Source organism: Carcharodon carcharias, chromosome 15 (assembly GCF_017639515.1).
Source record: "Carcharodon carcharias isolate sCarCar2 chromosome 15, sCarCar2.pri, whole genome shotgun sequence".
In the NCBI taxonomy this organism is placed as follows: Eukaryota; Metazoa; Chordata; class Chondrichthyes; order Lamniformes; family Lamnidae; genus Carcharodon; species Carcharodon carcharias.
Genome location: NC_054481.1, coordinates 54309274 through 54333353, shown reverse-complemented (window position 1 = coordinate 54333353; position 24080 = coordinate 54309274). Strand labels below are relative to the sequence as shown.

The 24080-nt window shown below is 45.5% G+C and overlaps 1 protein-coding gene across 1 annotated transcript in view; it reads left to right on the top strand.

Annotated features, from left to right (window-relative positions):
- The window catches only part of LOC121288542 (MICAL-like protein 2), a 103789-nt gene extending 97958 nt beyond the window's left edge, over positions 1-5831 (top strand). The window contains exons 14-15 of the mRNA XM_041207123.1: positions 5182-5228; positions 5491-5831. Of these exons, the coding sequence (XP_041063057.1) occupies positions 5182-5228; positions 5491-5591 (148 nt within the window). The 3' untranslated portion in view covers positions 5592-5831. The remainder of the gene's footprint in view (positions 1-5181; positions 5229-5490) is intronic.
- Positions 5832-24080: the final 18249 nt, after the last annotated feature.

The window sequence follows — 24080 nt, the reverse complement described above, 5'->3', positions numbered from 1 at the left end:
ACTTTCTGAGAGACTAGCTCATGCTGATTGGCTGCTGCAGTTGATTGGAATTAAAAAGTTCATTAAATAAAGAGATTATTGTGACCCACATTGCGAGCCTGACTGAAAATCTTAAATTGATTTTCAGTGTAATTCTTAACACAATCAGGATTGTTTAGCAAGTGTTGTCCAATCATGAAATCACACCTAATATTTAGACACTATGTTTTGAGTTTCACAAGCACTGTCTGGTTGGGTACAGTCAGCACTTTGCCTATTATGAACAGCTGAAGGAATGTGCTGTTTGATATGATCCGTCAGTCATCGGGACATATGGGCCTGTGTACCCCCCTTCACACTGGCACTGAAATTCATATACCGCATTACTCATTTATGTGATAGGCAGAATGTCTTTTGTTAGAAGCCACATATATTCACACACGGGGCCCTGTCCTTTGCAGACAGAAGGAGCATTTCCAACTAAACAAAAACTTGGGGGACAGTCATTCCCTGGTTCATTCCCCACAGCAATGTCTTGGCCAATCAGAGTCAACCTGCCTGGTTTGAATTTGAATAAAAGCTTGGCAGTTAACTGTTCTCTGCTGCATTCTCCATGGAAATGCCTCTATCAATCAGAGTCAACTTGCCAACCAATCAGCACTGTCTTCTCATGCAATATAAATTGTTGTTCCCTTCACTGTTGGTTTATCTTATGAGCTGTCCTGATGAGTGCAAGATGAAAAGCTCCAATTACTTCTCTTTTTTCAGCAATATCCAAGTTCTGCACTGTCAAACAACTAGATTAATATCAGTTTGATGGAAAAATAGTGAACAAAGTGTTATTTTCTTTTTATGAGGTATCTTTAAAAAAAAAACGACACTTATAGATATGATACATTATTGTTACTTATTTGCTTATTCATATTCAATAAATTTGTTTGTCAGTTTAAGCCTAAAATGAGGCCTGTTAGAGGAAACAAAGTTAAAGTAACTGGCAAAAGAATCAGGGGTGACATAAGGATTTATTTGTTTTCTTTACTCAGCGAGCTGTTGTGATCAGGAATGCACTGTCTGAAAGTGTAGTGCAGGCAGATTTAATAACTTTCAAAAGGGAATTTTGAACATAGCTGCAGGGGAAATGTTTACAGGGCTGTGGAGACAAAATGCAGAAGTGGAACTATTGGATAATTCTTTCAAGACTTATTTCTGTGCTGTATGAGTCTATGGAAAGGATCCAGTGATGGCATTGATTCAATCTAGCAACCAAATGCAGTGTTTTATTTTCCAGTTCTCTAATCATTATCCTGGGTCAGCTATCAAATTGAATGGGAGTGCAGACACTCTCAAGAATGCCAAGACTGACCTGAGATTAGTCTAAAAAACTGAAGGATAGTGAGAGGGTGCAAATATGGCACTTTTTATAGAAGAGAAAAGATCCAACAGATATGACAGCTTCATTAAAATACAGGTCCTCTAACTCTTAGAGGACCCTTCAGTATCTCAGTGAAGCTCAGGTAGCCCTGCCTTCTAGCTTCCATTGCTTTTGGTGCTTAGTCAGCAAAAGGAGAAGGAGAACAGCTCTGAACTTCAACTCTGACAACATAGGTCTCAAATATTTTGGGGACAAATTTAAGATTGTGGCCTGGATTTTCGCCACGATGGAGAGCCTTGTGGCAAGAATGGTGGATGAGTCCAGAAATCATGTCCCACCCCCAAACATGGCACTTACCATTTTTGCAGGGGCGGGAGTGGGGTGGATTGCCTTCATGTATCCTCCATTCATGGAGGCAGCTGGCTACTTAAATCATCAGCTGTCTTCATCCAAGTTGGATTTTGCTAACTGAATTGTACAAGGTAGACCTGTAAGCAGGTCTGAACTTTGAGGATTCTTTGGGTAGCCAGGGGTAACCCTTTGGAGAGGTAAGGTACCTCTTTGGAACTAGTCCCTTAGAAGCAGGTCAGGTGCCTTTTGGGAGGGTTTAGGTGCCCTTTGGAATTGTTAAAATTCAGCACGAATGTGTGCATAAAGTGCATAAACTCATTGTCATGAAGCTATTAATGTATGTAATGTTATTGGAAAATTATTATTTTTTAAATAGAGGTTTAGTCTCTGGGTGTGTTTTAATTGGATTAAAGCCAACTAGCCTGGGTGCTTTGATGTTTACTAGTTTTGAGATGTAAACAGAGAGATAGAGGTACATTTGCATTCTGTTGAATAGACCATTCAAGGGGGAGTGAAATCTTGCATCAAGCTAGCAGATACTAAGCAATAAACAAAAACAAAAACAAAATTACTTGGAAAAACTCAGCAGGTCTGGCAGCATCGGCAGAGAAGAAAAGAGTTGACGTTTCGAGTCCTCATGACCCTTCGACAGAACTTGAGTTCGAGTCCAAGAAAGAGTTGAAATATAAGCTGGTTTAAGGTGTGTGTGTGGGGGGCGGAGAGAGAGAGAGAGAGAGAGAGGTGGAGTGGGGGTGTGGTTGTAGGGACAAACAAGCAGTGATAGAAGCAGATCATCAAAAGATGTCAACATCTTGTTGTTGACATCTTTTGATGATCTGCTTCTATCACTGCTTGTTTGTCCCTACAACCACACCCCCACTCCACCTCTCTCTCTCTCTCTCTCTCCGCCCCCCAAACACACACCTTAAACCAGCTTATATTTCAACTCTTTCTTGGACTCGAACTCAAGTTCTGTCGAAGGGTCATGAGGACTCGAAACGTCAACTCTTTTCTTCTCCGCCGATGCTGCCAGACCTGCTGAGTTTTTCCAGGTAATTCTGTTTTTGTTTTTGTTTTGGATTTCCAGCATCCGCAGTTTTTTTGTTTTTATATAGATACTAAGCAATGTTTATATTACTAATAAAATTGGTACGATGAAAGTGGTTTTATTGTTAGAAGAGGTGGACTTCAAAGGGGCTAGTGATACAATGAGAATTTACATTCAAAGAGATGTGCTGGGTATAACAGACAGCAGTTTTGTGTGTGCAGGGCAGATGTAACATCAAAGCCTGTAAGCACACCACTGTATCTGCGAAGGAACCAAAGTGAAAGGAACCTCATTTTGAATTCATAAGGTGAAAATGCTTTGCCGGGTTTCTGGTTAAGCCTATGGGTTGTTGTTGCCTTACCGGAGATTAGTTTGGGAATTTATTGAAAGTTATGACAGTAGTAATTTGTAGCCATGTGTATATGTTTAATGTGTGTAAATTAATAAATGTCTCATGTAGCTTGATATAAAAACCTCTCAAGAACTGGTGGTCTTCTTCCTGAATTTAGAGCTGTAACTCAAAACACACCACTTGAACATATAGGTTATGACAGTTATTTAAAGTTTCCCTCCAGGATTTTAAATAACAGCCTTTACCAGCTACTGTGACATAACACTTATTAACTGTCAAGCTTATTGGGACTGTCAACAGACCTGTCAAAATCAACTGTCAAAAGCAACTGTCAAGAGTATTCCTGTCAAGTGGACCTGTCAAAAGTGTCAGGAAGAACTGTCAAAAATACCTGTCAAAGGGAGCTGTCAAGTTGTCAAGGCATTTAAAAATCCTGCTCTTTAAATCATTGAAAGAAAAATGTCAGGAGTGTTTTATTTCACTCTCTCTGTTGATGTAAGCCTGAGGGCTTCTCTGACTGAATTAGTGCTGCATGACTTATTTCACAACCATCCATTATAACATATGGTGCCTGCCATGTCATCGCTTGATTGACAACTACAGTGGTTATAGACTCTTTGAAGACTATGAGTTCCAATACTTATTGTTATAGGGGATTTAGCACTTGAATGAAGTGTTTGTTATTATAAGGCTTTATGTAACTGAAGGAATGTAAATATAGTAATTGGGTTTTTATGAATGAGCTGTTGCTTTCTATATAGTGAAGTCTGCCATAAACAATTAAAATTCTATAAAATAAAGTTCTATTTTATCTCATCTCTGCATGGGTCCTGAGGTCTACTGTATACTGGATGAGTTAGCATGGCAGCTGTTAGGGCAAAGGGGGGGTGGATGGGGGCAGGGGTTGGCATGAGTTGGCACTAAGTTGCCATTGGGTTTATGAAGGACTATGGGGATGTGAGGGGCATAGGGGCTATGAAGGACCTTGGAGTTGAGTAGAGGGGCATGTGTTGGCATGAGTTGGCACTAAGTTGGCATAGGAGCTATAAAGGGCCATGGGGGTGTGGTGCATACAGGGGCATAGGTGGCATGAGGGATTATAGGGTGGGTACAGGGAATGAGGTGGCACGGGTTGGTTTAGATGGGGCATGGGGAGTGTGTGGGGGGTCGAGAGGGTGTGAGAGGTGAGGGGTGAGGGCTAGAGGGATGTTTTATGTTTTATTCTTTTTTAAAAGTTTTGGACACGGTGCAAGATTCCCGAGGTAGGCCTTCCACCCAGCCTACATCCACAACCAGAATCCCCCTCACTACTTCTGGGATCACCCGTCCCCACGTCTAATATAGCCCGACTCCCTTGAGCTGAAAATTTGATGCCTAGGTAACCATTTTTAAAAGGCGAGTTCACGGAGCTGGGAATTCTCCTGACTTTAACTTGCAGATAAAATTCCACACCTCTGATTAAGAAATGGGAAACTTGAGAGGGCTTTAAGTAACTCCCAGGAATATTGCATTATCTTATGGATAAGAATACAAGGTCACAACAGCATTGGTTGTAAAGCAACTTTGGCAGGTGATAAGAAGAGGCCTTTTGATCCTCTCTTTTGGGCTTGGGAAATTGGAGAAATATCTTAAAATAAGATTGCCAGTCCAGCCCCTGTCCAGGAAGTATACGTGCACCTTTGTCTGCACACACCTACCTGTGCCTGTTTGTGTGTGCATGGGCCTGTCTGTGTGTGCATGGGCCTGTCTGTGTGTGCATGGGTCTGACTGTGTGTGCGCGGGCCTGTCTGTGTGCACATGTACACCTGTCAGTATGTCTGCATGCATCTGTCTCTGTGTGCTGTGAGGTATAGAAAGGATGTCACTGAGTAGAAGCCAGGTACTACCTTACAAGATGGCATTGGGGACAGTCCAAGTTAGAATCTCCAATTGGCAGTATTTCTGAACAATCAGTGAGGGTGTGTATGGAGGTCACTGGCAGCTACAGCATATTTACCAACTTTGACAAGGAGAATGTGTAAAAGTGGGGAAAATGCAACCTTTTTAAACAGTATCTCTGTGCACATTCTCTCTTTATAGGGAAAAGGAAGAAGATCAGATGATGGAAGCCATGATTAACAGGAAAGGTAAGGAATAAAAACTTTCAAATGAAATTTGTGTTTTTTTTAATATGAAAATACTAAGTTTCAGTACTCTTTTTACTCCTTTTCCCCCTCTTGTCACATCTCTTCTTCGTCTCCTTCCTTTCCTCCTCCCTTGTACTCTTTTTTGTTTCTCCTCCTTGCCTCTTGAAATCCTCCCCCTATGGTTTTTCCATCCCCCTTTTCTCTTTCCCCTTTCTCCCTCTTTTCATCTCTTCTCTCTCTCTGCCTCTTTTCTCTTTGACAGACATCAACAAGGAGACAGAACAGGACTTGAAAAAGAAAAACAAATTTAGTCCACTCAAGTTCCTGAAGGGACTTGGTGCCAAACCAAAGGGAAAGGAATAGTGCGTTGGCTTCTTCAGAAACTACCATGTACCCGTGACTCATTTCTCAGTGCCAAGCTGCTAGTGACTGAAGCTGCTACTTTCGCAAGCCAGTTATAATCAAAAGTAACTCTCTCAAATGCTTGTATGGCGTTAACCTTGTTCTTTAAATAAAGGAAGCTCTTTGTGCTGGCCTTGTGCAACAGGATATTTTCCTGTTGCTATGGAACTCTGTGGCATGAAAGAACCAAAGGAAACAAAATCCACTACTTTGCTGATTTGCTTCATAAGACTTTGTAACTTCTCGAGGCATGAGCAATGGTCAGACGCCGATGAATCTCCACTGAATACCGAAGGTTTAGGCATAAGCTTCGTCTGTTTATAGAGATGCGCTTAGATCATTTGATGATGTCTGAAACAATTTGCATTTATATAGCATCTGCGGCATCGAAACATCATCAGACAAAAAATTGACACCAAGCCACATAAGGAGGCCAGGGCAGGTGACCGAAAAATTGGTCAAAGTGGTAGGTTTTAAGGAGAAGGGAGAGGTGGAGAGGTTTAGGGAGTGAATTCTAGAACTTAGAGCCTAGGCTGCTGAAGGCACGACTGCCAATGGTGGAGGCAAAGGAAATCAAGAATGTGTACACTAGTCAGGAGCTGTTGCAGTTGAAGGAGACCCACGTTAATGTTCGGACACCTGAATATTCTGTCTCAATCCAAAGTGTTGGCGAGGAACACCCAAGGCCACTGAGTTTGTAAGAATGATTGGATAAGAGCTGAGAAACATAACTAAAGTGGGGTCTATGTTTCCTTGGTGAAAGCCATACTTTCAGTGCTTTTCTACCACTTGCTCTGCTCCAAATCTTCTGTAGCATGTATTCTCACCTGTCAAGTGGACAGACCTGAGATGTACTCCATGACCTCTGGCAATGGCAATCTATAATTGCCAGCAAAGTGTGGCTGTCCTCTCATTTTCGGATCCCATTGACCCCCACACCTGTATTGCCCTCCCTTGTCTTTCTTCCTTTTGGGATATGTCTAATTTCTGCTTTGTGTGTTCCCATGGTGGCATTGATGAAATACACATTCAGAAAATCATTGCCCTGCACTTTGTTTAGTGGAAAGGGGAGTGGTGGTGAGGGGGTGGGGAGGTTGCGGTACGGTTGGTGTGAGGCTCTTTGGAGCACCTAGGCCCCGAGCTTTGGGGTTCTCTGCTTGAAGGTCCCTATTTTAAAGGTGGTTCATTCCTTTTGGTTTTGTTCTTCTTTCAAAGACTTCCTGTGACTGAGCATACAATTCTGCATTACAGCCAGAACTGTGTGGGAATGTTATTGTCAAAAGCACTACTTGTAATAATGGGACGTGATCTCCTTTGGTAGTTTTGCACTTGTGTTGGTACGAATTTTTCAGGTATCACATGAATTGCTCTGAAGATATCTTCAGGTGCCTGTACAGAAAAAAGGATGGGACTTTGGATCCAATTGATAAATTATTTAGGATTAATTGTGCTCCTTAATATGGTGGAATTTCATTGATTCTTTTCAGATTTTTTTTTATCGTAAACCTCTTGTTACATCATTCCCTGCATCATTTCATCATGTTGTGCAGCATTGTAAGGCAGGTTCTGTTGAGAAAGAAAGATTTGGATTTACATAGTGCCTTTCACAACCTCTGGATATCCCAAAGGGCTCTACAGCCAATGAAGAACTTTTGAAGTTTAGTCATCTTTGTATTGTAGGAAGCACAGCAAGCTCCCATGGACAACAATGAAATAAATGATCACATCTTTTATTTTAGTGATGTTGGTTGAGGGATAACTATTGGCCTGGACACTGGAGAGAACTCAGAGATAAAAACAAAAATAAAAACAAAAACAAAAAAACTGCGGATGCTGGAAATCCAAAACAAAAACAGAATTACCTGGAAAAACTCAGCAGGTCTGGCAGCATCGGCGGAGAAGAAAAGAGTTGACGTTTCGAGTCCTCATGACCCTTCGACAGAACTTGAGTTCGAGTCCAGGAAAGAGCTGAAATATAAGCTGGTTTAAGGTGTGTGTGTGGGGGGCGGAGAGATAGAGAGACAGAGAGGTGGAGGGGGTTGGTGTGGTTGTAGCGACAAACAAGCAGTGATAGAAGCAGATCATCAAAAGATGTCAACAACAATAGTACAATAGAACACATAGGTGTTAAAGTTAAAGTTGGTGATATTATCTAAACGAATGTGCTAATTAAGAATGGATGGTAGGGCACTCAAGGTATAGCTCTAGTGGGTTTTTTTTTTATTTTATATAATGGAAATAGGTGGGAAAAGGAAAATCTTTATAATTTATTGGGAAAAAAAAAGAAGGGGGAAACAGAAAGGGGGTGGGGATGGGGGAGGGGACTCACGACCTAAAGTTGTTGAATTCAATATTCAGTCCGGAAGGCTGTAAAGTCCCTAGTCGGAAGATGAGGTGTTGTTCCTCCAGTTTGCGTTGGGCTTCACTGGAACAATGCAGCAAGCCAAGGACAGACATGTGGGCAAGAGAGCAGGGTGGAGTGTTAAAATGGCAAGCGACAGGGAGGTTTGGGTCATTCTTGCGGACCGCAAGAATGACCCAAACCTCCCTGTCGCTTGCCATTTTAACACTCCACCCTGCTCTCTTGCCCACATGTCTGTCCTTGGCTTGCTGCATTGTTCCAGTGAAGCCCAACGCAAACTGGAGGAACAACACCTCATCTTCCGACTAGGGACTTTACAGCCTTCCGGACTGAATATTGAATTCAACAACTTTAGGTCGTGAGTCCCCTCCCCCATCCCCACCCCCTTTCTGTTTCCCCCTTCTTTTTTTTCCCAATAAATTATAAAGATTTTCCTTTTCCCACCTATTTCCATTATATAAAATAAAAAAAAACCCACTAGAGCTATACCTTGAGTGCCCTACCATCCATTCTTAATTAGCACATTCGTTTAGATAATATCACCAACTTTAACTTTAACACCTATGTGTTCTATTGTACTATTGTTGTTGACATCTTTTGATGATCTGCTTCTATCACTGCTTGTTTGTCGCTACAACCACACCAACCCCCTCCACCTCTCTGTCTCTCTATCTCTCCGCCCCCCACACACACACCTTAAACCAGCTTATATTTCAGCTCTTTCCTGGACTCGAACTCAAGTTCTGTCGAAGGGTCATGAGGACTCGAAACGTCAACTCTTTTCTTCTCCGCCGATGCTGCCAGACCTGCTGAGTTTTTCCAGGTAATTCTGTTTTTGTACTGGAGAGAACTCCTTTGTTCTATTTTTGAAATAGTGACACGTGATCTTTTACATCCACTTGCCAGGACAGAGGGGGCCTCTATTTAACATCTCATCTGAAAGACCACACTTCTGACAGTGCTTCACTGGAGCATAATTAGACAAAAAGTTGACACTGTGCTAAAGAAGGAGACATTAGGACTGGCAGCCACAAGTTTTGTCAAGAAGATAGGTTTTAAGCAATGTCTTGAAGGAGGACAGAAAGGCAGAAAGGTTTGGGGAGAGAATTCCAAAGCTTGGAGCCTGAATGTCTGAAGACACAAACACCAATGATGGGACAAAGGAAGTGGGGATGCACAAGAGGCTTAAGATGGAGGAACACAGAGAACTCAGAGGGCTGTAGTGTTGGAGGAAGTTACAGAGGAGTGAGGCCATGGAAGGATTTGAACCTTTGCTACCCCACAATTGCTTGCCCATCTGTGGTGTCCCAGAACTAAAAGAGTTAGGTATATGTGGGGGCTAGCGAGGAATGGAGTCGGGGGGTGGGGGGGGGGGGGCGGGGTGGTGAAGGTATTGGTAACAAACTTCATTTGGACAATAGCAAGCTACCTCCAGAGAGCATTGGTAGCTGTCACTGAGTTTCTCTATTGGGACAGTACAAATGTAATAGATGATATGGCCAGATCAAGTCTCATTGGCACTGATTACCCTTGAGGCATGGTCTGTGTTATGGTAAGTGCTTAGTACCTACCGTGTGATGGGTAAGAACACCAAAGCAGTGAGATATTATGGTGTATTAAGTATAATAGACTTCATTATTGGGAAAAAAGCTTGTGTTTTCATGAATGTACTCTATTGGAAATAAAGATAATTTCAAATCTATGACATGACTCATTTTAAAAAGAATTGGTACTTTATAAACATTTTTTCATATGTCCAGATATTTGTTTAAAATTAATAGATTTAGCTTTTTAATTGTAATACTTTTGCTATCACTAACACATGGGCTGTCTCTGTTGCAATTATATTTACACTTGAATCCAATCCAAATTCCAGGCTGGGTCTTCATATTCACAAATATGTGACATTTCTGAGGAATCCAGGCCCATGCTTACAAATACAGTATCATTTTTCCTCCCAATCGTTCCAACTGCATCACGCTGAACCAACGTGAATAGCAACTTTTGTTTATTTGCTTCTGAGCCAACTTGGAGTTCCATAAAATGAATCTATTTGGGAGTTATGCTTCAGTTAGTCTTCTGTCTATTATATATGGTGTTAAAACAAATTCTCTAGGGTTGTATTTCAGACACATTGTGGGATTTGGGTGTGATTGTTGAACCACTATTTCAGGAGGACATTACAAGCCAGGAACACACCCAAATCCTAAATGAACCTGGGAGAAACTAAACTGTATTTATAAGAAATGGTGAACAAGATTCCAGTCACTCAAGAGTAAGAAGTGGCTTTTGATTTAAAGGGTCAAGTTTCTCAATTATGGTGTCAACAGCAAGAATTTATTGTGTAAGGGCCAAACTTGCTCTAAAGTTCCTCCCTGCCCTAAATGTGAACTTGCGGGCTGGATTTTAAGGGTAGCGGGGGCCGCAGGTGGTTGTTGGAGGTGGGGGGGATGGTGGTGGGGGGGGGGGGGGGGGGGGGGGAGGGGGGGGGGGGGGGGGGGGGGGGGGGGGGGGGGGGGGGGGCGTTGGTGGGGCCGGGTGGAGGGAGGGGAATGGAGGGGTACTGCTTGATCCTGGAAGAAAAATCAGTTCCAAGCCAATTGATTTTAAAAAGGGCTGCACCACAGCAATAACACACTGGGGTCAGCCTCAACAAGCTGAAGTCCCTCAGTGGAAGAAGTACTGGCCTCAAGAGCTTCCAGCCAATCTGATTGGCCAGCAACTCTAAAAGTCCCAGCAGCGCCAGAACTCCATAGTGGGTGCTGCTGGTATTGCAAGGATGTCAGTTAAGTGCCACAAAGACTTCAGGTCATCTCAAAGCGCTTTACAGCCAATGAAGTACTTTTTGATGTTTAGTCAACAGATCTGGCAGCATCTGTGGAGAGAGAAATAGAGTTAACATTTCGAGTCCGTATGACTCTTCTTCAGAGCTGCACAACACTTGAAACATTAAATCTGTTTCTCTCTTCACAGATGCTGCCAGGCCTGCTGAGTTTTACCAGCATTTTCTATTTTTATTTATTATTATTAATTTTTAATTCCTGGACACTTGACAGCAATCCTGGAGGGTTGACAACCCCACTAGTGGTATGATTGCTTTCGGTTGACCCTTCCCTACCCCCTTCCACTCCTTCCTTCCCCCCTCCCCCACAACTTCCTCCCTCCTCCTGTCACCCCACCCCCACTCCCCCATCCACTTCCCCTCCCCTATGCGGTCCACTATACTTCCCCCAACCCCTCCCCAACATCTCTACACCTCCCCCATACCCTACATACCCCCACGCCATGCCCACCAGACCTCCGCTACACATTCCCCCTCCCTAAGGTCCCATTTCCCCCTCCCTCATTCTACCCCTCCCCAGTTTCACTCTACACCGCCTTAACTTTACCCATCCTCCCCCATTCTTCCCCTCCCCACTACCCATTTCAATCTCACCTCCCTTTACCTCTCCTCCCACCCCTCTCGCTCAATCGCTTCCCCTCAATTGCTCCCCAATTTCCACTACACCTCCCCATTTACCCCTCAGATCTCCACTCCTCCACACCCTCTCCTCCCTCCATCTCCTCTCTTCCCCCTCTCCCCACCTCCTCTACCTCTCTACACCCTTCCACTTCCCCTCCTCCCACCCCCTTCCCCTCTGCCCCCTCTGCCTCCAGCCCTTTCACCTCTTCCCCTCCACCCCCTTTCCCTTCCCCCTCCTCCCTTCCCCTCCTCTCCATTACCCCTTCCCCTCCTCCCCCTCCCCTTCCCACCACCCCTTCTCCTCCTCCTCTTCTACACCTCACCCTCCACCACATTCCCTCTCTCCTCCACCCTTCCCCTCCTCCCTCTCTTCACGTCCCCTCCTCCCCCCATGTCCCCCCTCCCCCAACATCTTCCTCCCCCACATCCCCATCCTGCAGCACATCCCTGACACCCAGATCGTCCCCTACCCCACCTACGTCCTCCCACCCCTCCTCCCCCACGTCCCCCCTTGCCCTCCTCCCCTTCCCCCACTTGCCACTTCCCCCTTCCTCTTCCCGCACTTACACCCTCCTCCTCTCCCCCACATCCCCATCCCCCATGTCCCCGTCCCCTCCTCCTCCTCTTGCCCTCCTCTCCTTCCCTCCTCACTCCCCTCCCCGCTCCCCTCCTCCTCTCGCCTCCCCCTCCCTCTTCCTCTCCCCCCATCAAGCCTCCTCCTCCTCTCCAACTCCTTTCCCTCTCCCCCCACCACATCTCCTCCCCTCCCCCTTCTCTCCCTTCCCCTCCAGCCCCTTGCACATTTCCCCCCCATCCCTTCCACCCCCTTTCCCCTCCAGCCGCTTACTCCAACCATCCTCTTACCCCGTCCTCCCTCTTACCCCCTCCTCCCTCTTACCCACTCCTTCCCTTCCATCCCCTCATTCCCCTCCCCAACCCTTCCACTCCCCTACCCCTTCCCCCCTTTCCTTCCCAACACTCCCCCTCCCTCTCCCCCTTCCCCCACCTCCCTTTACCCCTGCCCCCACCCTCCCCCAACCCTCCCCCTTCCCTCCCCCCTCCCTCTCCCCTTCCCCCACCCTCCCTCACCCTCTCCCCCTTCCCCTTCCCCGTCCTCCCCCCACCCTCTCCTTTCCACCCTCTCTTCCCCCATTTCCCTTTCCCCCTTCCCCTTTCCTCCCCTTTCCCCCTCCCATTCCCCCCCTTCCCCCCTCCCCTTTCCCCACCTCCCCTTCCCCCCCTCTCCTTTCCCCCTCGCCCTAACCTTCATCCAGCCCTTTCCCCCTCCCCTCTCTCCTTTCCCCCCTCCCCTTTCCCCCCTCCCTTCTCTCCTTTCCCCCTCCCCTTTCCCCCTCCCTCTCTCTTTTCCCCACTCCCCCCTCTCCTTTCCCCCTCCCCCTCCCCCCTCCTTTCCCCCATCAAGCCCCTCATTCCCCCCCACTTACTCACCCACCTTCCCCCCATGCCCTTCCCCCTCCCTTTCCACCTTCCCCCTCCCTTTCCCCCTCCCTTCCCCCTCCCTTCCCCCTTCCCTCCCCCCTTCCCTCCCCATCCCTCCCCCCTTACTCCTCCCTTCCCCCTTCCCCCTCCCCTCCCCCTCCCTTCCCCTTCCCCCTCCTTTTCCCCTTCCCCCTCCTTTTCCCTCTTCCCCCTCCCCCTCCTTTTCCCTCTTCCCCCTCCCCCTCCTTTTCCCCCTTCCCCCTCCCCCTCCTTTTCCCCTTCCCCCTCCTCCCCCCTTTCCCCCTTCCCCCTCCTTTCCCCCTTACCCCTCCTTTCCCCCTTTCCCCTCCCCCCTTCTCCCTTCCCCCTCCTTCTCCCTTCCCCCTCCCCCTCCTTTCCCCCTTCCCCCTCCCCCTCCTTTCCCCCTTCCCCCTCCCCCTCCTTTCCCCCTCCCCCCTCCCCCTCCTTTTCCCCTTCCCCCTCCTCCCTCCTTTTCCCCCTCCTTCTCCCCTTTCCCTTCCCCCTCCTTTTCCCCATCCTTTCCCCTTTCCCCCTTCCCCCTCCCCCTCCCCCTCCTTTCCCCCTTCCCCATCCCCCTCCTTTCCCCCCTTCCCCCTCCCCCTCCTTTCCCCCCTTCCCCCTCCCCCTCCTTTCCCCCTTCCCCCTCCCCCTCCTTTCCCCCTTCCCCCTCCTCCTTCCCCTCCCCTCCCTTTCTCCCCCTCCCCCTCTCCCCCTCCCCCTCCCTCTCTCCCCCTCCCTCTCCCTTTCTCCCCCTCCCTCTCCCTTTCTCCCCCTCCCTTTCTATCCCTCCCCTCCCCCTTCCCCTCCCCTTTTCCCCGCCCCTCCCTCCCCCTCCCCTTTCCCCCTCCCTCCCCCTCCCCTTTCCCCCTCCCTCCCCCTCCCCTTTCCCCCTCCCTCCCCCTCCCCTTTCCCCCCTCCCTCCCCTGCCCCTTTTCCCCGCACATTTCCCCCTCCCTCCCCTCCCCTTTTCCCCCTCCCTCCACCTCCCCTTTTCCCCCTCCCTCCCCCTCGACTTTCCCTTTTACCCCTCCCTCCCCCTCCCCTTTTCACCCTTCCTCCTTCCCCCCTTTTCCTCCTCCCTCCCCCTCCCCTTTTCACCCCTCCCTCCCCCCTCCCCTTTTCCCCCTCCCTCCTTCCCCCTCCCCTTTTCCCCCTCCCCTTTTCCCCCCTCCCCTTTTCCCCCCCTCCCTCCCCTTCCCCTTTTCCCCCTCCTTCCCCCTCCCCTTTTCCCCCCTACCTCCCCACCCCCTTTTCCCCCTCCCTCCCACTCCCATTTTCCCCCCTCTCCTTTTCCCCCTTCCCCCTCCCCTTCCCCTCTCCTCCTCTCCCTCCCCTCTCCATTCAGCACCTCTCCACTTGTGTTGAAATCCCAAGTTTTTGTCAAACTCTTTCCAATCACAAGGTTTAGCATTGTGATATCTTCCAGGCTGGCTCAGTAACGAATGAATTAATTTCTGATGCTCATTAAACTGAGAGAACTTTTCTTAGTTGAGTGTCGTACACTTTGTTCCCCACCTCCTTATGGCCTGTAGATCGGAATTGGTGGTTGCCGTGACACTGATGGTATGGCAACTGTGAAAGGTAGGAGGACCCCTGTTGAGAGGCTAAAGGAAAAACTAATATTAACAACCTGTTATATTAGTGACAGCTGGGCTTGTACAATTGGAAAGGGGGTGAGAGGGCCCTGTGGGCATCCAAAGGAGGGATTGACTTCTTTAGTCAATGAGCTGAAGGATCTTTTGGGATTGACTGAAGTCCACAGGGACTGAGGGAACTGAAGGGAACGATAGCAACATTTCAATAGCTCACATCTGCTTTCCTTTCTGAGAAAGCTTAGACTCTGCTGAATCCAAGCACCACCACCAGATGGAGACAGTGACTACATCTCCCTCCCCATTGAATTGGACTTGCCAGATAAAAATTGAATGAACACTTTTGAGGCAGAGAGTTGAGATGCACATCACCTGCTCAGCTACATGGCTAGGACAGTGTTGGGTGGTGAATGTCACTTTACATGATGCTTCACTCACCCTCTTGTTTAACGTAGACACCACTCTGGAGTGTGCAGAAGATTCTGATCGGAAAAACTCAAACTGAAGGATAGTCAAGGATGAGATACAAGCTTCATGCCCTCAATTTTTCTCTATTCTAAAGCTTTTGCCAATTTTTTTGGAAGATTCTCCAGTATTTAATTTATCTGCATGGATGAAAGTGATTAAAGATTAGCATATTGAGGTGGTTACTCCTGGAGAGAAGAGAAGGTTTAAGTTGGTTGGAACAGATGCATCATCATCTTAAACTTGCCCCCAGTTAAGAGGATTTTCAGTGTGTCGACTGGGGCAGTCTGACTTGGTGAATTTATAATGTGGGATACTTTAAAAATGCCTTTGAATAAACCTATTGTCCTTACAAAATTAATTTCCTCCCTTTTTCTTTACTGGCAACAGTTTTATTTTAATTCTTCCATGGGACGTGTGCATCACTGTCAAGGCCTGCATTTGTTGCTCACCCTAATTCCCTTTTGCAAGGGCCCATGAGAAGCTGCCCTCCAAAGCCTTACGCAGTAAGTATTCTTTGTTTTCAAGTCTAGGCAGTGAGTGTTGGTTGACCACTTGAACTTGATGGGTGTTGGTGGGAGGGGAGAGAAGGCCTTTGGGCCTGTCATTACCTGAGGTAAACACATTCACTTCTTTATTGTTCACACAGGGCCTTGGTGTAACCTTTCATCCAAAAGATGTCATCTTCAGCAATCTCTCAGTACTGCACTGTTCTCTGCTGAAATTTTGTGTTCAAGTCTCTGAGTAGGACTTGAATCTTCTGGCTTAGGCAAGGAATGTTAACCACTGAGCCACGACTGAGGAGGGGGAGCTCTCCTGTGATGGTCAGGCCCATTAATGGAACAGAGTTACAGGTGTAACATTCGTATCTAATCAGCATTGCAGCAAACCTGTGAGTACTCAGTGCTGCCATTGAGTGTCCAAAGATGGAAAATGATTGACAGAAAACTCAACAGCCATGTCACAAAATGATCTGGTACTGTCTACTGCCCCCTCATCAGTCCTGTTCTTGGTGCATGCTGCTGGTTAACTGTAAGGATGTTAATGTTTGTTCAGCTGGATAAGGGATAATCACTTGTCACATCAGTTATAGGACTAATGGTACCTAGTTCCTGTTTATTTAGAAAGATAAGGGTTAGAAGTCCTCCCAACATCTGTGGTGGTAACTGTTCAGGAGTTCCTGTTTATTCAGCAGGACCAGACTTAAAAGGAGTTTTTGGTGCTTCAAAGATACAATTGAGAAGAACTAGCATGGTCTCTTTTTACCAGGATTGGGGATAGGGAAACATTCCCATGCATGTGCAAAGCTCCAGTGCTGATAATGGAGGCTGTTTTACTTCGTCTAAACTTTCCTGGATTAGGGAGGGGAAGAATTCACCTCTGCACAAATCGTTCTTCAGTGGCCCCACCCTATTCCTTCTACTGAAAGATATGCCTCCCATTTTCTAGACAAGGGCAGCATCATCTTTGCAATGCCCCCCATGGTCGGCTGAACTGCAGTAGTTTTTTGCTCAGGAGTGCCCATGACAAATGGCCACTCGGCATGAGATGCCTGTGGAACTATAGTCCAGTAATTTGAGGCTTGCGGGGATGAAGAAACCAGAAAGGGGGAAGGAATCAGAGAGGGATGGGGAGGGGGAAAGAGAAAAAAGGCAATGTTAGTCTGAATGCTCATTAATGCAATGCATTTGCACATACATATTTATACTAACAGTGGAGTGCTTGACCTCTGATTGGAGAATGGCGAGAATGGTTCTGTTAAAGGTGAGGTGATTACAGTGGGCTCATTGGGAGCTGTGTAATCAGCAGCATACTCATATTGTAACCATTCCACTTACTTCTTTTGTCGCCTTTAAGCATTTTAATTGCCTGCTCTGGCTGTCTCTCAGCATAAACCCACTGTGCCTGCTTCAAAACAATTGTGGTCTAACGTCACTATTTATAAAAAGATTTTGGTTAGAGATCTGGACAGTTTGTTGTTCCATTTTAAATTAAAGCACTAATTAATTTCTCAGTTCTCAAAGGTTTTAAATAGGTTAGAAATTAATTGTCAATAATAAGGGAAAAAAATCCCAGTCCCTGTGTGTTAAAATACTTCTATTTGCCAGTGTAAGAGATACAGATTGTAGCAGGGACCTGCTAAAAACATTGCTGAAATAATTAAATATTGAAAAAGTAATTGATTTTTAACTTTTACCAATCGTAGGAACAGGAGTAGGCCATTCAGCCCCTCAAGCCTGCTCTGATGCTCAGTTATATAATGGCTAGTCTGTAACTCAACTCCACTGACCCCCTTTTGCTCCATATCCCTTGATACCCTTACATAAAACAAAAACTGTGAGCTCGGTCTTGAACACTTCAGTTGATCCTCAGTGGTCTTTGGGGGATGGGGTGGAGAGTTCCCAACCAGTAAATAGGACTGCCTCCTTGATTTACCAACTATGCTTTCACCCCCATTCTCCCTCCCTCTCTTCCTAAAGACAGTCACTCTTCCTCGGTAAATCTTCCATGGGCATTGGCTGCCTTCAGTCCACCAGCCATTATGTCATAAGTCCTGTTGGGCTAATCCACCATAGACTGCATCACAGCCAAGCCTATTCCTTTCCTTGCCTAAGTACTAGTTACCAGTGGGACAATGGTGGGTATAGTGGTGGTGAGGGGTGTGGGGAAAAATGTGATGGTGGTATTGGGGGGGGGCGAAGATTGTCTGATTTATTTCCCAGCGACCCTCTCTCTCACTTATCCTGGGGGTACTGAGGCCAATGGCAGGACACTAAGGTTGATGGTGGAACACTGAGGCTGTTGTCGCTGGCACAAGCTGCTCTTTTGATTGGGATCATGGGACACAGCACAGAACTTGTAACCTTCCTGATTTAACCCATATCACATTGGCAGAGCCATAGCAGCAAGCCCCCTTTTTATCACTCTTATTGAGCATTGGACGCTATGTACGAACATACAAATTAGGAGCAGGAGTAGGCCACTCAGCCCCTTGAGCCTGCTCCGCCATTCAATTAGATCATGGCTGATCTGATTGTAACCTCAACCCCACGTTCCTGCCTATCCCCGATAACCTTTCAACCCCTTGTTAAGCAAGAATCTATCTAGCTCTGCTTTAAAAATATTAAAGACTCTGCTTCCACTGCCTTTTGATGAAGAGCGTTCCAAAGAGTCACGACCCTCAGAGAAAACAAATTCTCCTCATCTCTGTCCTAAATGAGCGGCCCCTTATTTTTAAGCAGTGACCCCTCGTTCTAGATTCTCCCACAAGAGGAAACACACTCTCCACATCCATTCTGTCAAGATCTCTCAGGATTTTACAGGTTTCAATTAAGTCACCTCTTATTCTTCTAAATTCCAGTGGATACAAACCTAGCCTGTCCATCTTTCCATCATAAGACAACATGCCCATTCCTGGTATTGGTCTAGTAAACCTCTGAACTGCTTCTAATGCATTTACATCTTCCCTTAAATAAGGAGACCAGTACTGTACAGTACTCCAGATGTGGTCTCACCAAAGTCCCATGCAATTGAAGAATAACCTCCCTACCTTTATAATCAATCCCCTTCACAATAAATGATAACATTCTATTAGCTTTCCTAATTACTTGCTGTACCTGCATACTAATCTTATGTGATTCATGCATTAGGACACCTAGATCCCTCTGAATCTCAGAGCTCTGCAATCTCTCATCGTTTAGATAATAAGCTTTTTTTATTCTTCCTGCCAAAATGAACAATTTCACATTTGTCCACATTATACTCCAACTGAGAATTGATATGGAAACCCCCTTCCCTTTATTACACCCCTACCCCATTTACCATCCTACCTAGAGCGAGGGAAGCATAGTAACCTTGCTAGATTATCAACCACTTAAAGGGGCATTGCAGTGACTCATAAAAATTGAAGATTTAGCCCAGCTGGAGGCAGTGAAAGCAGGCTCCCCCTGTCCCTTTAAGCTAACTATCTGCAGCAGCTAATTAACACTGAAATTAAATTTGCAATGTTAACCCTCCCATGGTCACTAATTGCCCTCCCCCATCTGCCGGGCAGCATTACACATCCCTGACTCTCTCTATGCAAATTAATAACAAAGGGGACAATGAAGTAATATTTGAGCCACAGGCACAGATTAAAATCATGCTTCAGTTTTTCTTCTGTTAAGAAAACTCGATTGTTTACTAATTATTTGAAGCCCACATGCGTTCACTAATTTGCTTTTAAACGACATTTTTCTCTTTCAAAGAAAAGTGGCACCTTTCTTATAGAATACTACAGCACAGAAGGAAGCCATTCTGCCCATTGTGTCTGTGCCAGATCGTGACATATAAGTCGACCCGGTGTATAAGACAATCCATTTTTCAGTGCCAAAAATTACGCTTTTACTTATACTTGGCGTATAAACCGACCCCCTCCTTTTCAGATATGAAATGCTGTATTTGCATTAGCTGTTGGCAACAATTTTTCACCCCAGAAACGCATGTTTTACTTACTTTATGCTGGAAATAAGCACATGAGATTAAGCAGGCGATATGGGCTGTGTTGCAAAGAAAATACACGGGAGTTTAAGACACTTCCACACAGAGCAGACCGTAAAATGTAAAAGGCGAACTGAAATGGGTCCTCCAGCAAAATGAATGAAGTATGAAGCTGCTTTCAAGTTAAAAGTCATAGTGTTTGTTAACTCGTTGAATAACTGTGCTGCAGCAAGAGAATTCAGTGTTAACTAAAAATTGGTGCCAGGGTGGAAGAAGAAGGAATCCTCCCTGAAGAAGAAGAAACCCGAGACCACATGTACCATCGGAACTGAGACCAGCCGCTGGCCTGATCTTAAGGAACATGTATCGGAATTGGTCCTTGACAGTTCTCAAAATGGCTTCATCATCACCAGAAATGCAATTCATTTATATCCACTTAGGTGGGCCAAGTGAGTCCAGCAAATATTTCAAATGAATGAACAGTTAGTTGATGTAGCTGCTTTGTGGAAGAAAACAGTCCAATGTTGTGACAGAAAACCAAGATTGCTCTGAGATTACCAAGAGACTTCAATGCCAAAATGACCAGTTTCCAGCAGTTCAACATCAGGCAATGGCAGAAACACAATTACTCATTAAGTCACATCAGCAACATGGATGAAACGCTGATGAATTTTGATATTCCCAGCAGCTAAGCTGTGGAGTAGAAATGTTTGAAAACAGTTCTAGCGAAAATCACAGGACATGAGAAGACAAGATACATGGTCGTACTAACCTTCATGGCCAAAGGAACAAAAATAATTTTCAAAAGTAAAACCATGCTGAACATCAAGTTCCCTGCAGGAGTTTTTGTGCATGTGCATGGTACCGGGTGGATGGATGAGGGTAGAGTGAAGTTATGGATCACTAATATATGGAATAGGTGTCCCAGTGGCTTATATAAAAAATGCAGCTTAATAGTGTGGGGCATGTTCAAATCCCATACAACAGCTGAGCTCAAGAGGTGCCTGCAAAGAAATAACACCCACATTACAGTTATACAAGAGAGTCTTACGCCCATTGTTCAACCTTAGGATGTGTGGCTCAACAAGCCATTCAAGGATCATGTTTGTACTGGAATAGGTGGATGGGTGACAGAGGGAAAAAACATAGGAACGTAGGACTTAAGAGCAGGAGTAGGCCAAACCTTCACAAAGAGTGGAAACATGCCCAAGGCCCCACCTGGTGTTTTGTGTGGTTTCATTATCAAATTGTGGGGTGCTATTAGTGCACAAAGTGGCATCAGATCGTTTATAAAATGCAGACTATCCAATTCAGTGGATGGAGAGGAAAATGATTTGTTGTGGAGGGATGATTCTGACAGTGAAAGCACCAAACCTGATCCAGTGGGATCCTGACGATGTTGCCAGAGCCAAAGTGACTCAGAATGAATTCGATGAACTCTTTGCGTCAGATGCCAAAGACAATGAATTTGATGGTTTTAAAATGCTTTGATTGTGGTTAAGGTTATCTTTGTTCAATTAATTCATTAATTAAACTGAGCCACAATAACTTTTTATGAATTACTGGTGTTGTTTTCTTCACATTTCAAAATGGCGACCACCCACACCCACGGTTCATGTTTCATACTCGACATATAAGTTGACCACTGTTTTTGAAAGCTTGAAAGTTTGATTTATATATTGCGATCTACGGTAATCCCAATCCCCCTTGCTCTTTCTCTAAGGCAGTGCATTTTTAAAAATTATTTATCCCATTCCCTTTTGAAAGTTACTACTGAAGCTGCTTGCACCACCCTTTCAGGCTGTGCATAACAACTCTGCACTTAAAAAAAATTCTCCTCATCTCCTCCTCCAACCATCCTGAGATTCTTTTGCTAATTATCTTAAAAATGTCCTTTGGATACCAACTCTCCTGCCAGTGGAAACAACAACAACAACAACTTGCATTTGAATAACCTTTTTAATGTAATAACACATCCCAATGTGCTTCATAGGCGTGATTAGCAGACAATATTTCATACTAAGCCACATAAACAGATGTTATTATACGTGGCTAAAAGCTTGGATAAAAAAGATAGGCTTTAAGAAGTGCCTTTAAGAAGGAAAGAGAGAGGAAGAGAGGTTTACAGAAAGACTTCAGTGCTTAGGACCTCAGCAGCTAAAGGTCCAGCCACCAATGGTAGAATAATGAAAATTGTGGGTGCTTAAGAGGAGCACAGTGCTCTTGGATAGGTGCAGGGCTAGAGGAGATTGTAGGGATAGAGCAAATAAGGACAAGCTCCACCAAAGAACCTCATAATGACTCTCCGACACTTCCTCCTGCCACCCCTTGGACTATGACCCCACCACCGAACATCAAACTATTGTTTCCAGAACAGTTATTGACTTCATCTTCTCCAGTGATCATCCCTCCACAACTTCCCAGCTCATAGTTCCCCAACTCCATACAGCCTGCTTCTACCTCCTTCCCTAGATCCATGAACAGGACTGTCCTGGTAGACGTATTGTCTCAGCTTGTTCTAGCCTCACTGAACGGATTTCTTCCTATCTTGGCTCTATTTTTCTCCCCTTGCTCTGTCTCTCTTCACCTATACCCATGACTCTTCTGATCCACTCTCTCACTTTAACAGTTTTCAATCTCCTGCCCCTAAACATTTCTTCTTCACCATGGATACCCAATCCCTTTACACCTCCATTCCCCACCAGGATGGTTTGAGGGCTCTCCGCTTCTTCCTTGAACAGAGACCTGGCTGAGTTTGTTCTCTCATTGAATGCTTTGCGCCAGATGCCAAAGACAATGAATTTGATGGTTTTAAAATGCTCTTGCCCAGAATTGGAAAATTTCATCGACTTTGCTTCCAATTTCCACCCTTCTCTCAGTTTCACATGGTCCATCTCCAGTTCTTCCCTTCCCTTCCTTGGCTTCTCTGTCTCCATTTCTGGCAATGGGCTATCAAATAATTTTCATGATAAGCCCACTGACTCCCATAGCTACTTGACTTCACTTCCTCTGATCTACACCCTGTAAGGACTTCATTCCATTCTCCCAGTTTCTCTGTCTCCATCGCATCTGTTCCATTAATGCAACCTTCTACATCAGTGTTTCCGAGGTTTCTTCTGTTTTCCTCAACTAAGGATCCCCCCACCCCCACCCCACCACCATGGTTGACAGGGCCCATGACCGTGTCCGTCAACTTTCCTGCACTTCTGCCCTCATCCCTTCCCCTTCTTCTTAGAACCACAAAAGGGTTCCCCTTGTTCTCACATTCCACCCCAGCAGTCTCTGTATTCAATGAGTCATTTTCTACCATTCCACCATGATTGCATCACCAAACACATCTCACCCTCCCCTCCCCTTTCAGCATTCTGAAGGGGCCATTCCCTCCGTGATACCCTGGTCCACTCCTCAATATCCCTCAACACCCTTCCCACAGCACCTTTCCTTGCAAACGAAAGAGATGTAACATCTTCCCTTTTATCTCCTCTCTCCTCTCCGTCCAAGACCCTAAACACTCCTTCCAGGTGAAGCAGCAGTTTATGTGTACTTCTTTCAATCTTTGCCTGCTTTGTTTTTCTCTCTTATTTTTGCTTTCAGGCAAAAGCCTGCACTAAGTGCATCTTCTGTTTTTCGGTTTCTTTCCTTGCCCCATCTCCATTCCCTTTGGCCCTGGAGGACTAATTCTTTTGTCATTCAATCTCTCCCGTCTTCCACCCTATCACAGACCTTCCTTTATTCTTGATCCACCCACCTCTTGCTCAATTTCTAGCTTTTCCCAGTTCTGGTGAAAGGTCGTTGACCCAAACGTTAACGCTGCTTCTCTCTCCACAGATGCAACTTGACGTCCTGAGTATTTCCAGAATTTTCTGTTTTTAATTTAGATTTCCAGCATTTGCAATATTCTGCTTTTTAGCCTCATAATCTTGTTTGTTTGGGAGTACTTTACTTCAAAGCACTGTTTAAACAAAAGGGTGTCGTGCATAGACTGGCTGGTGTTTGTTATGCAACTTGGGCACTTTCTTTCATTCAATATCTTTTTCTAACTCTGTGCTGGTTAATGGGATTCCTTCGAAGTGAACCATTGATTTGCCAGCACTAGAGGGAGCCAATGTCTTAAAACTGTAGAGGGTATTTTAGGGCTAATAGAAACCTCATTGACAAGAGTTTCGTGTGGGAGACAAGACACATTTGGTAAGAGTTTATTTTAAATTGAGCAGATTGGTGAAAATAGTCTGATAGAGGATCTCTTTTAAAAAAAATATACAGAGCAAAGCACGAGGCAGACGTATTGAGAAGGTGGGGAGAGAGGGGGTGTTTCTCCTATAGAATGGGACTCTGGATCAAGAGCAGGAGCGTATGTCTGTACTGATTATGATGCAGCACCTTCTCTCACTACCATGAGCTATCTGAAGCTCTAACATGGATTATGAAATAACTGGCCTTTTTTTTGTTGATTTTTGTCTTCTCTAATGCTGATTTTAACGTCAATGGTTTTATCCTGGTCTGTGGTAAATGGGCAGCAATGACCTCAGTTTCCAGTCCGAACGTCGAACAACTGTGACAGTCACTTACTGTAATTATGATCCCAGTAGTAATTCTGTACGCTCATTAACACCTGTCTGGTAAACAAG